The 17,227-nt window shown below is 39.2% G+C and overlaps 1 protein-coding gene across 1 annotated transcript; it reads right to left on the bottom strand.

Annotated features, from left to right (window-relative positions):
* Nucleotides 1-310: 310 nt before the first annotated feature.
* Nucleotides 311-15,982, bottom strand: ttc21b (tetratricopeptide repeat domain 21B). The gene is made up of 29 exons (XM_004081737.4): nt 15,821-15,982; nt 15,341-15,470; nt 15,138-15,248; nt 11,039-11,205; nt 10,775-10,897; nt 10,066-10,223; nt 9,681-9,765; nt 9,472-9,570; nt 9,159-9,354; nt 8,955-9,052; nt 8,573-8,773; nt 8,312-8,441; nt 8,057-8,214; nt 7,056-7,280; nt 6,688-6,926; nt 6,462-6,534; nt 5,545-5,655; nt 5,334-5,472; nt 4,158-4,264; nt 3,781-3,969; nt 3,469-3,579; nt 3,297-3,378; nt 3,062-3,212; nt 2,800-2,961; nt 2,523-2,718; nt 2,067-2,291; nt 1,856-1,976; nt 1,703-1,770; nt 311-1,621 (listed from the first exon to the last, which is right to left on the bottom strand). Exons 1-29 carry the CDS (start codon nt 15,842-15,844, stop codon nt 1,544-1,546), a joined length of 3,957 nt encoding a protein of 1,318 aa, XP_004081785.1. The 5' UTR covers nt 15,845-15,982; the 3' UTR covers nt 311-1,543.
* Nucleotides 15,983-17,227: the final 1,245 nt, after the last annotated feature.

Below are 17,227 nucleotides of genomic sequence, written 5' to 3'. Positions count from 1 at the left end.
CCGCAGTGGCTCCATCTGTGGAGTCCCCCCCCCCCCCCCCGCAGCCCCCACACCGTCCCTGCCCATCGACACGGTCACCAGCGCACATATGAGACCCTTTCCAAATAAATCTGATCAGAAATCAAACCCAAAGGTGAATCAAGACACTTTTATTGGTCCAAAATACAACGTTCTTCCTACAAAATGTTATTTTTTACGGGAGACAGTGAATGCATCATTTCCTCTCATTTTAAAATTACCGGTAAGACAATATAAATAAATATATAATTTGCATTACAGGAAGTAAAAAATAGTTTTTCCTCCTATTTTATGCTGTGTGACTGTCAGCAGCTACAAATGTACAGCAAAATGCACACAAAAAAGTGGATATCTTTAACTTGAGAATATCCAAACAAAAAATGTGGATTCTTGTAAACTTTTGAACTTAAAAAAAAGAGAAAAATCTCCAACAACGTATCATTCTTAGGGGTGTCATGTATAATCGACCTAATCAATATTTCTATTAATATTCCTACGACCCAATCAGAATAATCTGTCTGTGACAAGTTGTTAATCGAAACAACCTTCAGCATTATATGTTTCTAAATGAAATAAATTGATTATATATTCTGTATTGAAAAATGACCAAGTGCCATTACAGTGGACAACACATGTAATGGCGGCAAAAAATGATCAAGCCATCATCCCAGTGAGCTCAATGTGTGGAAACCCTAAATTTAGCAAAGACATGTGACCATACAGTGTGGTAAAATGTTCTAATAAAGTTTGTATTATTTTGATGTGGAAAAACAAAGCTGAAACTAAAATGTGAATGGATTTGTCAACAATTCTGATTTACTTGTTTTTTTGTACACATATTTAATTTATAATTGATTATCTTGCAAGATATACAAGAAATCTGGAAAACATCACCTGCGCTGTTAAGTATCCAGGTAATTATCGAAGTTTCACTGGTTGTATTTTTGATTCAAGATGTCCTGGATCAGTGAATTGGATCGTTCAAAATGATCCAAAATTGACTAGGAATCATATCAGCAACCACAAAAGAGGATATGAACCAAATTGTTATTAAAATAAATTGCAACAACTTGTACTCTTTCTGCACTTTGTTTCCATAAGCCACTTTTTTTTTACTTATCAAGGGGTCTAGACATATTGTTTTCAGAGCTGCCAAGAAAAAACATTTCATTTTTGTTTCCTCACACTCTATTACAATCAACTTTAGATCAATTTAAGAGGTTCCATTGATGTATTAAATTTAATAAAGTTGTGGGATCATATTCATGGGTTTTTGTTTAAAAAGGCATCAAGCAAAAATTACTTTTTAAACGTTTCAAAGATGGTTTGTTTCTGCACAAATGTGTGATAGAAACTTATGTTCAAAGGAAAACTTAAAATGATCAGAAGACAAATTATTCTAAGATAGTCTGGCCAAGAGGCACATTTAAAAAAAAAGAAATAGAGGTGTCTTTGGGACGTTTGTTAAGTAAAATAATTGCTGGTTTATTATCCATCCGTCTTGCATGCACATCAAAAATCAGCACTAAGGTCTTAAGGCAGCACGAGCTTTGTCCAAGATTTCCTTTCTAATCTTTGGATAATGTGGATGAAGAGCAAGAACCTGTGGACAGAAATATTTGCAAAGTTAGAGCCAAATAACAACAATATTACCAACAAGTTTCAATTATCTAAAAATGTTCACCTTGTGGCACACGTCTATGGCCTCAACATGTTTTTTTGCTTTTAAGTAGTTAAAAGCAAGTTTATATCCTGAAGAAAAAGGAAATAGTTGCTGTTAAAAATGTGGTTTTCTCAGTATTACTCTAAACAAAACTGGACGTTGTGGTTCCCCTACCAATATTTGGATTGGTCTGATTCCCATACTTCCAAGCCAGTTCATAATTGAGTGCTGCATCACGGAATGCCATCTCTTTTTCCATTATGTAGCCCTGATATTCATAAGCCTTGCAGCATGACTTTGAAAAAGAAAAAAAAAACAAATGAATATGACAGAAAAAAAGTTGAATTAATTGCACAATTAAGTCACAATAAGGTTTTTAAGTTACCTTATTATGATTTAAGCATCTTTTTAAAAGGTCTCCGGCCAAATCAAATTTTCCTGAGTGGATGTAAATATCTGCCAGCAGCAACCAGCTCTTCTCAAACTCGTCTGCATCTGCCAGGTTCCAGTTCATCTTAGCTATGAGTTTGAGCTGGTTCCTGGCTCTGGGGGTTTGTTTCAGCATCATGTAAGCGGTTGCCATGGCCAGAAGTGCTGGTGCGTGGTCTTTCTGAGAGAAACCAAAACAATGAGATGTCAATTTAACATCAAAATGGCCCCTAACAGAGCTAAACTATTAAACTAAAGGCAATCCAGCAAACATGTCTGACGCAGTAGAAGTTCAGTTTAACGGTATTTGCTGTCATTAAGGAGGAGGCTGAAATAATGCTAATCTCTTGGTGTGAGCATATTTACACAGGAGGGAGTGCTGTCGCTCGTGAACCATCTGGAGTTTGCTTACCTCATTGCTTGCAATCTCTGAGAAAACATTAAGAGCTTTCTCTATATTGGCCTTCTGTTTGGTCGCAAGGAGACAGTAGTTCTCCAGGATGCGGAGCTGTATGTGTCCGCCTGGCGTCTGAGGCTTTATCTCCCGTAGCAACTTCTCAGCTGTTCTCACTGCAAGCTGCTCCGACTCCTGCTTCTCTGTGGAGTTGCTATTGAGAGGCACGGAGGGGTTTTTGTCATTTAAAGAAAGACCGTCAATTTCAAAGCGAAAGTTAATTAAACTTACTCACCCAATTTCACCATCTAAATTCTCAAATAGTTCCCCTCCAAGCGTGTCATTGTCAGGGTTCAGGTAGATTTCAATCATGTTGTAAACTGCGTTTTGACCCCAGTCGTTGTCTTTCCGAGCCTTGTTAAAATGTCGTAGCGCATCGTTGGGTTGTCCTGTATACCTGAGCAGGACGCAGAGGTTTAGCTTCATGTCTTGACTAAATATAAAATTAAAAAAAATAAAAACATTTATCATCTTTAGAAGATGGGTTTGTAACTTACCAAAGATAGAGTCCTTTACAGTAATAGAAGCCAGGGTCTACTTTAGACCTAAAGGAATGTTTTTCAACCATGTCAAGAAATCTGGGGACTTCTTCCAACTTTCCGGCTCTTCTCAACAAGTCTATAATGCGTGACAGAGCTAGGTAGTTATCTGTTTAAAAAAAGATATGCTTTTAGTTCTTAAAAGTGATGATCTTTTATTCATTATTAAAAGAATAGTAAAAATTTATAGTACCTGGCTTCCGCTCCAGAAGTTGTTGAAAATGAAAAACGGCTTGTTCATACTCTTGTTTTCTGAACATGATGTCTGCCATCATCTAGGGAGAAGCACGTGTGAGAAGTAGACTTTTAGATCAGGTTTTAAATAACCGTTGTTGCAGCTGTGGTGACCGAGGGCCAGAACAAACCAAAGTTGTGTCTTCATTGTGTGGGTCAATCTTTAAAATGATACGGCATTGCTCCTTGCAAGCATCCGCCTCATCAAGGGTGAGGTATAACCGTGCCAGCTCCACCATCACCTACGAACAGGGGAGCATTCATCTGAATGGAGTCAATGTCACAATAATCTTTGTGTTAAAAGTGCAAATCTAACATTTTGCTCAAATCCAAACAAGTTAGAGAATGCGTGACACTCAGGCAACAGGCTTCAAAAGATGCCAATGCTTGTTGATCACAGCTGCAGTAAGTACACACAATGGTTTCGATTCAGCTCCGCTGACCTTGAGATCTGTCTCGCAATACACAAGAGCTTCTTTGTAAAACTGGACTGCTCTCTCGTAGCCCCTCTGACTTGTGTAGTGTTTTGCGATCTCGGCACAGATCTCTGCTGCGATCTTCTTTTGCTCGGGGACAGCATCGGGCTGCTCCAACTGCACACGCTTCACCACCTTGGCCTGCACGTCACGCGCCTTTGAACAGCAAAATTTGTCAACTCAACAGTGTTATAACAACAGAATGATCTGAACCGTTTCTGCATATCATAGAAGATGAACATTTGGAATAGGGCTCATATTAGAGAATTTTAGTCACATAAAAAATAAATCACATTTTTATAGTTTATGACACAAAATGATATAGAAAAAAAGGAATCACTTACTTTTTTCAAAGAAAACAAAGATTCTTCGTTTTTTTCAACTTTATTTTGGATCTTTGCCAACAGCACCAGATAACGGCAGTCATCAGAGAGTAAAGGTAGTTCATTCACTAAACAAAACAAACAAATCAACGAGTTATTACTAAAAGGCTGCTTTGGCACCTCCTAGTGGTCAAATTATTTTGTCAGCCATGTTTTAACTAAAGCTGATCTGATGCCATTTAAAACCCACTCCACTGAAAATACCATTTTTGTTGTTTTTAACATGTTCTTGTGGCTTTTTTCTCATTATGGGGGACATATATGAAGGAAATTAAGCTTACAATTGCATATCTGAGTATTTCTTTATTCAAATTATTGTAAATCAGGAGCAGACAAAGAATGCAGTTGGAAAAAGCTTTTAGCAGTGACGTAGAGTCAGCGGGCCACAAGCGCCTTGCTGCACGCTATTCTGATTTATCCAATTGCAAACAAATACATCCATGTACGTCTTTGTTTTCCTTGTCTGAACTGGGATCTAGGTTTGATGTTGTCTGCCATTTTTGTTGCACTGTTGGGGTTGTGAGGGGCTGTAAGTTAGCGGGAGAACGTGTAAACAGATGGATGATAAGAAATGAGGGAAGACTTACTCCTTTGCCAACAGTTCAACATAGAGGCAAATTTTCTAATGAAAGCACACATTTGTTTTTTTGTTGTTTTTTAATTAACCTAAAAATGGCATAATCACAATTATAAGACCTATGGGAATGCTTTTACAATAGATCAAAAGATGATCTGAGTGGGTGTTCAAAGACTAAACAACATCTGTATTTCTTTAGCAGCTCCTTGTTTTTCATTTGAATTAGTCTTACTAATAAACAAGCTTTTAAAAGTTTAAACTCTTATTATAAGATCCTCAAAGCAAGCTAGATTTTAAAGTAATATAAAAAAGCACTCTGACTAACACGCGCTCTCTTCTGCTCCTAATAGTCTGCTTTTTCAGTTAAAAAAACATTGAAGAAATATCAGCTTACTTGGTTTATACATCCAAGCAATGCATCACCGCTTAATAAATATTTGTGAACATCCAGGTTCAACTGCTTAATCTGTTGTTTATAGTTTTAGAATACACATGAGAAAAAAAGGGATGTTTCAGCTCGAGTCACTTCCCGTTGCTGTCATTTGTGACGCATTTAGTACCTGGTTCATGAGCCAGAGCGTCATGCAGGACTTTTTCACTGCGATCGTATTGCTTCATCTTCATCAGAAGCTCAGCCAGGTCGTAGCGCAGGAACGTGTGCTGCTCTGTCTGCAGGGCAGCCTCATAGTACTTGATAGCCTGAATGTCAACAACAGTCTTTGAATGACGCATGTCCACCTGTGTCTGAAATATTTAGGGTCAAACAAATACCTCAAAGTAGTTATGAGTCTTGATCAGAGCTTTCCCCATCTTACTCGCTAAGATGGAGTCTTTGGGGTTTTTCTTCAGGGCCTGGTCATAAGCCTCAATGGCTTTCTCTGGCTGAAAAAACACACACACACACACACCAGCGACAGGAATCAGTATAAACAGTTGTAAACGTGATAAACAATTTAAGTGCTGTTGCATACTTGATAGTACAAATTGTAGAAAATGGGAATAGCTCTTTTTGTGTTAACTGATTACACAATCTTCACCAGATTTAAGGAAAAAAACAACACAAAAAAATTGTATTAGGAAGCATAGTTTAAGGCTCAATCGGATGAAGTAACAAGTTCATTTCTTCAGTGAAAATATCAAGAATTTAATATTTTGATGTATAAATCCAGATTAAAGTTAAGTGTATTTTGTTGCTTTAATCCTCATGAATACTCCAATATTGAACAAACATGGAGTCAAACAATTGTTAGTTATCACATTTCTTAATTCTCTGCGTAGGAAGAGAAAAAATGTCAAAAAATAAATCACAAAACAGGAAGTAATTTGTTTGTAGAAACATAGAATGTTTATAACATGTTCAACATTCAGTAGTCAAACTGTAAGAAAAAGAAAAGAATAACCAAAAAAAAGCTAAATTAAAAGAAGATGGTGCAACTGTATCAAAAAAGTGAGCACAAGTGGAATATTGCTAATGACACTTTAGAAAGCCATCATGTGACATCTTTGTCTTATTCAGTCTTCATACAGTCATGTTTAAATTTGGTCATATTCTTTACTATAGTTGTAAGATGAAGCAGAAAAAAACAGCTTACAAATAAAGCTTCCCTAACATAAAAACAAGTCACTTTCTTTAAATAAGGCCTAAAGAAAATTATTTAAAAAGAAATAATCAGACTTATACCCCTCACCTCCAGAATGTTCATGTAGGCGTCACCAAGTAGGAGATAAGTGTGAGGGCTGGACCGCTTTTCCACAATTTCCCTATGAAAACGCTCACATCGCATCATTTATGTTGTAGTTTTTATGCAGACATGAATACATTTTTCTGTTCAAAATAGACATCATTTGATTTTTATTTTGGCTCATATACTGTCTTCACAATTTAATTAAAGGCTGATTTTTGTTAATGCTCACCTGTAACAGCTCACATACAGCCGCTTCTCTCTTTTGTGCATCAGATATATGTTTGCCATTTTCTCTTTTGCTTGGATGTAGTACGGCTGTTCAGGGGTAATATTTCGCAACATTTTCAGCGCCAGTTCAACGTCTCCACGCAGCAGGGCCAGGTCTGCGTTAGCAATGGTGATTCGCAGCTCCTCAGATGTCCCGGAAAACTCAGTAATAGCATCCTGCATCACCTTTGCAGCTTCATGCTGAAACACAAAAAACACTCATTAAGTTCTTAAATATATAGATGTTTTCTTTTCCAATCCGAGAACTACATTTGAACCAAAATAAAACGTTATCATGCAGGAGCATTTATAAATTCAGTCTTTGTTCACCTGTTGTCCGTTGAGCCACAGGGCCTCAGCGAGCTCCAAGAAAATAGAAACACAGTCGGCAGAGCTCATTTCCATCTTCTTTTGCTTCGATTTTGAATGGGATTCCGCTTTACGGACACCCGGAAGACTCACAGCCATCTGTAATATCTGAATCGCCTCTGCAAGCTCACCCGTTTTCTTCTTTGCCTGGGCCATAATCAGGTGGTACAGCGGGTGGCCTCGAATCTAGAAGAAACAAAAGGCAGATTGGTGTTTGTGCAGGCAAAGCCAGCATGAACATATTTCACTGCTGTCTGTGTCACACTAGCACTATTGTTCTGGAAAGTTATTTCTAAACAATCTTTTTACTATTGATTTCCGTGTGAATGCTAAAAAATGTAAACCTCAATTAAAAAAAAAGTAAATTATTCTGATGTATGGGCTTTGACTTTGCACTCTGTCCCTGAATGATACATTTACGGACTCTGCTTTACAGAGATTTGCTTTTGTTCACTGAAATAAAAAAAGAATAATCTCTTTTCATTGTTGATGGGCCTCAATGCATTTTGAAATATATCAATACAAATTCAGTACAGTCTTATATCAACAATAGTGTGTTAAAACCACTCCAAGGGCATTTAAACAAATTAATACGTAGAGTCAAGTGCATAAACAAATCAAGGATACAGAAAACATTTCTTCGCATCTTCCTACGAACAAAATGTTATTTTTGATTTAATTTTTTAAGTGTGTAATTCTTTTTAAGAGAATCTCGTTTTTGTTGTTGCTGTAATGTTAATGTAAAATAAAAGTTGAGAAGTTGAGTAGTTTTTGGGAAAATTTAGACAATACAAATAAAAAGAACATTTAAATGTCTTCTCGTAAAACCACACTATTAGATTTTTATAAGTACAGTAAATACTAACGTGAAAATCACAGAGCTGCAAAGTGGACAGTTTACTTTCCATGCAAATGTTGCATAGAAACACCAGCGACCATAAATTTGGAAGCAGTGATCTTACCTCAAAGTCTTGGCTGAGGCAGAGTTCAAGAGAATGGGTGCACAGAGTTATGTTTCCCTGCAGCAGGTGGATCTGAGCCATTAGGAGGTGAGCGTCTGCATGAGATGGATACTGGTCTAGGCAGTGGCGTAGACTGCTCTGAGCAGCATCGATATCACCTGAAACAGTGCAGCATTTATGCCGTTAAATTGTAAAAGAAACACAGTAAAAACATGAAATGAAGTTATGATGCTAGTACAAATCTGACACACTTACCACAGAGATATCTGACTTTAGCCATCAGAAAAACTGCATTAAGGAGACCCGGAACAATTTTCACCACAGTATCCAACAGCTTGGCACAGTGTTGGAGCTGAGGAGCAGGAGGCTGGCCTGGGGCAGGAGGCTACAATGTAATCAACAACAAATTTTCTTTTACAAAGTGTTATGTCAAACCAGACTTGAATTGCTCAAATGCAAGACCTAAAGTTTCTATACCGCACACACGACAAACCTAAATAAAGACCAATTTTCTACCTTTGCAGGGCAGAGTGCAAGATATTCTTGGATGATCTCCAGAAGGAAGTCTGGATTCATCTTTTCCAGGTACTCGACTCCCAGGGGAAGGCCCTGCAGCGAGGAGAAGTGGGTGTCCACTGCATCGTTCAGCAGGTTGGTCACCTCCTCCTGGGGCCGCCGCTTTTTGGCCGCCAGCACAGCCTGCAGGTACAAGAGCTCCTGAAGGATACAAACATTTAAAAAAAGGATTCAAATATCATTTAACAAAAAGAAAGCAAAAATCAGATTGTCAAATAAAAAAGAAAAGGAAAAGTAATCAGCAGGAAAAAAATCTTCAAAGAACAGGGATAGGTACAAAACATTGGGTCCATAACAAATATTTCAGTTAAAAGGTTATTACGCCTGATTTTCCAATGGACTTTTGAATTTCTGTGAGAAACTCCAATTGTTGTTCTGCGTCGTCAACATGACCCTCCATCAGATGACAGCGAACTATACCTGAAAAGGGAAAACATAACAGGAAAACTTTAGTATGAAGGAAGGAACTAGGTCTCGCTTAAAGCATCAAGCAAACTGAAAACAAGAGATTACAAGTCAGTATTACCAGTCAGAGCTGAAATACTAGCTGCTTCCTTGTTGGAAGTCGAGGTCTTGTACCACTTTAGAGCCTCTTTTGTTCTGCCCATTAGAACCATCTGGTAGCCCAGTTCGATTGCTAAATCGGGGTCTCCCGGTACCAACGAAAAGGCTCTTTCCACCATTTTAAATGTCAGCTCAATCACTTTTTTATTGCGCCCACACTGTCATACAAGCAAAACACAACGATAACAAGATTCAATGACAATGCAGTTTAAGCTGAGAAAGACACCCCTCCCTGCAGCTTCATAAAGTCTGAAAGGTGTTCAAAATGGACTCACAACACGAGTGAAGGCAAGAGACATTCTGTAGAAAAGCTCCGGGTTGTTTGGTTCCAAGATGTCTAAGCTGCTCATGAGGTTGGAGAGCATCTTTGCTGCCTGTTAGTGAGACGTGTAATGATGATGAGAGCTGCATCATGTTGAAATATCAACCCTTTTATTTATTTTTTAATTAATTTTGTCATTTCTATCAAAATAAGAAGTGTTACCTCAGTAAAATCACCATCTCTGCACACGGAATGCAGTGCTAGCATTCGCAGGGCCTCCAGGTTATTTTTATCCTTCTGTAAAAGCCTGAAACATTACACAAGGTGGTGTGAGTGAAGTCCATCCTTTACATTTGATAAGCTATGATTTCTATTATTAATAGAAATGGCGTATATGATACTCCTGCAGTGCAGTGTGGAGCTCCCAGTCAAATAACATTAAACTAAAAGGAATGGAAAGGGTCCTCTCAGGGGGTGTGATGAATACTCCTTGATCTTTCACAAGATCAGGAAGGATGTAATCTAAGTTACCAGTCTGATTTCTGTCCAGCAAACCAGAGTATGACTACCAATTTATAGAACACCTCAAACGCACTTCATCAGTTACCTGTCTGCCGTGTCCACAGTTTGATCCCAGTTTTGGAGGCTTAGCATCAGTTTCATTTTCTTGATGAGAGCAGGTAGAAAGCCAGGGGAGCTCACTATGATTTGGTTAACTATCTCTAATGCTCCAGAGTAGTTCTGACGGTATTCATAGTACTGTGCCTGCGATAAAAAGAAAAGGAGACATTTAGAGACTTCAAAATGGTAAGAAAAACAAAACAGAAAAGCTAAACTTCAAACCAAGTTAAGAGAAACAAAAGGAGCAAGCAAAAGCTTAAAATTTAAGATTGAAGCTCAAGTTAGAAAAACTTACAGAGTGCAGTTTGAAATATTACAAGAAAAATGCAAACACAAATTTAACAAAAACGAGTCCAGACTATAAAAGCTACAGCAGCTGAAAAATATCCAATAAACTGAAATAAATTTTAAAACTACAATAGATTAGAGTCTTTAAAAACAGTCAAAAAAAATGTAAGAATGATACTATAAGAAATTTGTCTGTTGTTGTTTGTACAAACATTTTTAAATAAAGATTTTATTTAATGAAACTGCTCAAAGAGAAGTAACTGCCATCACAAAGACGACAAAGAAAACATTGAGTCATGGCCTTGGGCAATCATTTATACAAAACATACAGTTGTATGTGTCTGAAATGTAACATCCTGGCATTCAAACCATGGCTGCTCACTATAGAGCTGTAATACACACATTACCTTTCCCATCAGAGCAAAAACATTAGCTCCTTCTTTCAGTCCCTCATCAAAGTACTTTCCAGCCTTTCGGGCATAGGAGTCTTTTCCAGATGTAACGTCTATCCAAGCTTTTAGAACGATCCCCTGAACAACAAATATAAGTGAACAGTTTATCAAGAGACACCCTGATGATTCAAAACATTTCTTACATGATATATTTATCTAACAAAGGTAATTGTGAATTTGTGATTTTCTTCATCATACTATAAAAGGCTGAACTCTTACCTCTTTAGAGCCATTGGAGAGCTTGATCATTCTTTCTATGTACTCTCTTGCTTTGTCATTTCGCCCCAACAGCCAGAGGAAAGTCCCAGCATAGTACAAACTCTTAGGAGGTGCACTTTTACGGTCTTCTTTTATCTTTGCATCAAGCTCTTGAATGACCTCTTTGTCTGCAAACACCAAGAGATCTTTTAAAATAACTCATACATTTAGCCCACCAATGTGATCTAGCAAACTCTTTCTCTTTCGGCTTTTCCCATCAGGGGTCGCCACAGCGAATCATCCTTTTCCACCTCACTCTATCATGAACATCTTCTACCCTAACGTTAGCCAACTTCATGTCCTCTGTTAAGACATCCATGTATCTCCTCTTTGGCCGTCCTCTTGCCCTCCTGCCAGGCAGCTCCATCTCCAACATCCTTCTACCAATATATCCACTATCCCTCCTCTGAACATGTCCAAACCATCTCAGTCTGGCTTCTCTGACTTTGTCGCTAACACAGGCAACGTGAGCCGTCCCTCTGATGTACTCGTTCCTTATCCTGTCTAACCTGGTCACTCCTAAGGAGAACCTCAACATCTTCATCTCCGCTACCTCCATCTCAGCCTCTTGTCTCTGTCTCACTGCTACCGTCTCTAACCCATAGAGCAGAGCTGGTCTCACCACTGTCTTGTACACCTTTCCTTTGAGTCTTGCTGGCACTCTTCTGTCACACAACACTCCTGACACTTTCCTCCAACCGCTCCAACCTGCCTGCACTCGCCTCTTCACCTCTTTTCCACAATCCCCATCACACTGAACTGTTGACCCCAAGTACTTAAACTCCTGCACCTTCTTCACCTCAGCCCCCTGTAACCTAACGCTTCTACCTTGATCCCTCTCGTTCAGACACATGTATTCTGTCTTACTACGACTGACCTTCATACCTCTTCTTTCCAGAGCAAACCTCCACCTCTCTAGCTGTTCCTCCACCTGCTCTCTACTCTCACTGCAAATTACAATGTCATCCGCAAACATCATTGTCCAGGGAGATTCCTGTCTTACCTCGTCTGTCAGCCTGTCCATCAGCATAGCAAACAAAAAAGGACTCAAAGCTGATCCTTGGTGTAGTCCCACCTCCACCTTGAACTCCTCTGTCTGACCTACAGCACATCTCACCACCGTCATACTTCTCTCATACATGTCCTGAACTACTCTGACATACTTCTCTGCCACTCCAGACGACCTCATACAGTACCACAGCTCCTCCCTCGGCACCCTGTCATACGCCTTCTCTAAATCTACGAACACACAATGCAGCTCCTTCTGACCTTCTCTGTACTTTTCCATCAACATTCTCAAAGCAAAAATGGCATCAGTGGTGCTCTTACGGGGCATGAAACCATACTGCTGCTCACAAATCTCCACCTTCTTCCTAAGCCTGGCTTCCACTACTCTTTCCCACAGCTTCATTGTGTGGCTCATCAACTTTATTCCTCTATAGTTGCTGCAGTTCTGCGTGTCACCCTTGTTCTTAAAGATCGGGACCAGAACGCTTCTCCTCCATTCCTCAGGCATCTTCTCACTCTCTAAAATCCTATTGAACAACCTTGTTAGAAATTCCACTGCTGTCTCTCCTAGGCACTTCCATACCTCCACAGGTACGTCATCAGGACCAACAGCCTTTCCGCTCTTCATCCTTTTCAGAGCCTTCCTAACCTCATCCTTTCCAATCTCTGCTACTTCCTGCTCCACAACAACCACATCTTCCTCCCTTCTTTCCCTGTCATTTTCCTCGTTCATCAGCTCCTCAAAATACTCCTTCCATCTTTTCTGTACACTCTCTTGGGTTGTTAGCACCTTTCCATCTCTGTCCTTAATCACCCTTATCTGTTGCACGTCCTTCCCATCTCTGTCTCTCTGTCTGGCTAGCCTGTACAAGTCTTTCTCTCCTTCCTTTGTGTCTAACCTGTCATAAAGCTCATCGTAAGCTTTCTGTTTGGCCTTTGCCACCTCTCTCTTCACTCTACGCTGCGCTTCCTTGTACTCCTGTCTACCTTCCTCAGTCCTTTCTAAATCCCACTTCCTTTTAGCCAACCTCTTCCTCTGGACGCATTCCTGTACTTCCTCATTCCACCACCAAGTCTCTTTACCGTCTTTCCTCTTTCCAGATGACACACCTAGCACCTTCCTACCTGTTTCCCTGATAATCTCTGCTGTAGTTTCCCAGTCCTCTGGAAGCTCATCCTGACCACCCAGGACCTGCCTCAACTTCTGCCTAAATTCCTCACAAGTTTCTTCATTCTGTAGCTTCCACCACTTGGTCTTCTTTTCTGTTTTCCCTCTCTTCTTCTTCCTGACCTCCAGAGTCATCTTACACACCACCATGCGGTGCTGTCTGGCTACCCTCTCTCCTACCACCACTTTGCAGTCATTAACCTCTCTAAAAATGACCTCGTCTACATAGGATGTAGTCCACCTGGGTACTCCTACCTCCACTTCTGTATGTCACTCTATGTTCCTCTCTCTTCTGGAAGTAAGTGTTGACTACAGCCATTTCCATCCTCTTCGCAAAGTCCACCACCATCTGTCCCTCCAGATTCCTTTCCTTCACACCAAACCTGCCCATCACCTCCTCATCACCTCTGTTGCCCTCACCAACATGCCCATTAAAGTCTGCTCCAATAACAACTCTCTCTCCTCTGGGAAAACTCTCTATGACCTCATCCAACTCACTCCAGAATCTCTCCTTCACTTCTAACTCACAGCCAACCTGTGGCGCATACCCACTGACTACATTCACCATCACCCCTTCAATTTCTAACTTTAGGCTCATCATCCTGTCTGAGACTCTTTTCACCTCTAGAACACTGTTTACGAACTCCCCCTTCAGAATCACACCTACCCCGTTTCTCTTCCTATCAGCACCATGATAGAACAGTTTGTATCCTCCTCCAATACTACGTGCCTTGCTGCCCTTCCACCTTGTCTCCTGCACACACAGTACATCTACCTTCCTTCTCTCCATCATGTCTGCCAGCTCTCTGCCTTTCCCTGTCATTGTGCCAACGTTAAGAGTCCCTATTCTCAAACCTATGTTCCTGCCTTTTCCCTTCTCTCTCTGGTCACGGACCCTTCTGCCTCCCCTCTTTCTTCCACCAACAGTAGTCAAATTTCCACCGACACCCTGTAGGTTAACAGCATCGGTGGCGGTCGTTGTTAACCCGGGCCTCGACCGATCCGGTATGTCTAAAGTGTTGTGGATGATTCGCATGGTTATTTTGGCAATTTTTACGCCGGATGCCCTTCCTGACGCAACCCTCTCTATTTATCCGGGCTTGGGACCGGCACAGAAGTTACTGGCTTGCAACCCCTGTGGCTAGATTCAATGTGATCTAGCAAACGAAAAACGCAATTGTGATCAATTTAATTAGTCAACTTAATCGATTATTTAATTTCTATTCCTTCAATCCAACCAGATCGATCCATCGGAGGAACGTTGTTTATGAAATCAAATCAACCTATACCATTATAAAATAGTTTCAAAATGAAATAAATAGATCATAATCAATCATAATTGACATTTGGACTGAGACATTGAAGGTTTATTTTACTTTAACGTAAAAACAACCAAGTGTCATGGCAGCAAAAAAAAAGAAAATAAAAAAGATCACTCCATCATTACAGTTCAATGTGTGGAAACCCTTTGAATTTAGCAAAGACACATGACCATACAGCCGTAGAATGTTCTAATAATGTTCCCTTTGGATTATTTGGAAAATCAAAATTGGGGAGAAACTAAAATGTGAATGGATTTGTCAACTATTCGTGTTTACTTGTTTGTTTGTACACATACTTAATTTAAGCTTGACTATCTTGTATGAAAAACAAGGAATCTAGAAAACTTCACCTGTACTGTTCAGTACCTAGGTATTTATCTCTGAGTCACACTGGTTGAACATATCCTGGATCAATTTAAGATCAGGGAACTGAACAGTTTAAAATGAACCCGTATTGATTGTGAATTGTATCTGCAACATAACAATTTGAATGAAATACTTGTTAAAATGGTTCGTTTCATCCTTAGATCAAATGAAGGATGATGAAAATGTTGTGCCTCACCTGGATTTGCTTTTCTTTTCTCTGCATAAAGAAGGGCCATCAGTGTGCACAGAGAAACATGCCTATCGTCTCTTAGTGTGTCCAGTTCTGCTGTTGCTTCTTGAATTTGATCTAAAAAATAATTATTGGCATAATATGAGTGGATTGCATAACAATATAAGTGGCACATCTGTACCTAAACTCCAGTAGTTCTTTCAGCTCACCTTGCATTAGAGTCCCATATGCGTGGAAGAAAATGTATTTGGGTTCATTGTTGTATTTCCTTTGAGCGTCTGATGTCGCATGTACAGCATGATTGTAGTACTTTTCATGGCAGTAGTATAGGATTAAAGCCTGTGGGATGATTAAAAAGAGGTAATCATTTGTGGATGTGAACGGTAAACTGACAAACGTGACGAACGGACGCGCAGACTGCAAAACCACAAGCGCACAAACATGTCGTCGAGCCAAGCTAGCTGTTAATGAGGATGATTAGCTTTTTCCATCGCAGGGAAACAACTGATGATCTGCTTTTGTTGCGACGTTTTAAAAGCAAATCTTCAAAATACTTTCTCCTATACATGACTAACTCCATTTCCCCCCTTTTTTGTCCATTTGACAAGCGGCTAAACTTAAGCTGAATAATGTTTGCTCAGCTCGTGTTCGGACGAACTAGAACAGTCTCATTTGTTGTGTTTACTTACCAGCAATGCGTCTTCATCCTCCATTTGTTCTAAAAATTTCAAGCTTGATGTTTGTTTGTTTTTGGAACTGTGTATTTCTCTCTAAACATTGCTTTTCGGGACGATACGTGAATTATGGTGCAAATAGCTGTGCTTTCGCCATCTTGCTCAACAGCTTTAGTGTTGCCTGGTAACGAAGGAACTTCAGTGGGTTTATTAAACCCTCTTCTTTGACTGTCAGGTCTCGTTTCCCAGCTGGGGCTACTTGAACCCCTGTCTTTATTATATAATTTAGACCATAAACCTCAAATATTAATATTATATTATTGCCACACAAATCAAAAATATAAAACTTTGGGCATGAGCTTAAATATATCATTGACGTAAAAACCCTGAAAAGGAAAACCTTGGGAAATAATACCGTTTTTCAACACCATCCATGGTAGTTTCTCTTTTATGTCTATAGATGGCGCAATGGCACACACACACACACACACACACTCAATTACCACGGCAATCTTAACCCATTAAATCCCACAGGTCACTGTGCCCGAAGGGAGGGGGACAAATTCTAAGACTATAAAAATGTTTCTGTGTGATCTATCCATGCATTTTCAGCATATTGAATAATACAAGTGTCACATGGGTGCTGAAAATTGTCACATGACCCAGAACTGTTCACTTTCTGGTCATGATGATGATATGGAGAAAGCTCTAAAATAAAAGGTTGGCCAAGTATGTTAACATTAAGACAGGACATAGATTTTTGGTGCACATCATGTTTAAGATGTCTAGTAATTTGCATTTATTTGCATTTGCATCAGATTAAAGCTCTTAAACTCTGCATCTGAGTCCAGACCTAAATTCTGTCCCGACAGCAATTACTCAACCATGTTTAAAATGTTATCATATAACTCACAAAAATGGCAACAACAGTGACCAGTGGGATTAACCATTGTATACAAATAGGCTAACAGTTTTACTTTATCTTTTGCTGTTACTTAACATTGAATCTAATTTTACACACAAACACACAAATAAACACGAAAGCACACCTATTCAAACACACAAAAACACACTGCACAGGTCAAATTTATATTTATTCCATCTGTATAATGTTTGGAGAAACACACCTTTTCACAAACATTTCCAAATACATTTCTAAAAATGATTGTTTGTTTCAAATGGATAATGACAAATGATTTAAAATTTATTTTGTCTGGGAGACAGGTTAATAATTTCACAAAAAAATAGTTCAGTTCTTTTTAGAAAATCCTTTTGAAGTGCTTACTTTACGGTTTGATTTGTGTTTTCCTCATGTATCATACTGTAGTATTTGAAGATAGTGTGTTAATTGGCTGTAGAATAATCAGCAGTTTTTTGGTAACAACAAAATTTACAGATTTAAAGATTACTGTATATATTGAG

Source organism: Oryzias latipes, chromosome 21 (genome assembly GCF_002234675.1).
Source record: "Oryzias latipes chromosome 21, ASM223467v1".
NCBI lineage: Eukaryota > Metazoa > Chordata > Actinopteri > Beloniformes > Adrianichthyidae > Oryzias > Oryzias latipes.
This window is presented reverse-complemented; position numbering and strand designations above follow the sequence as displayed.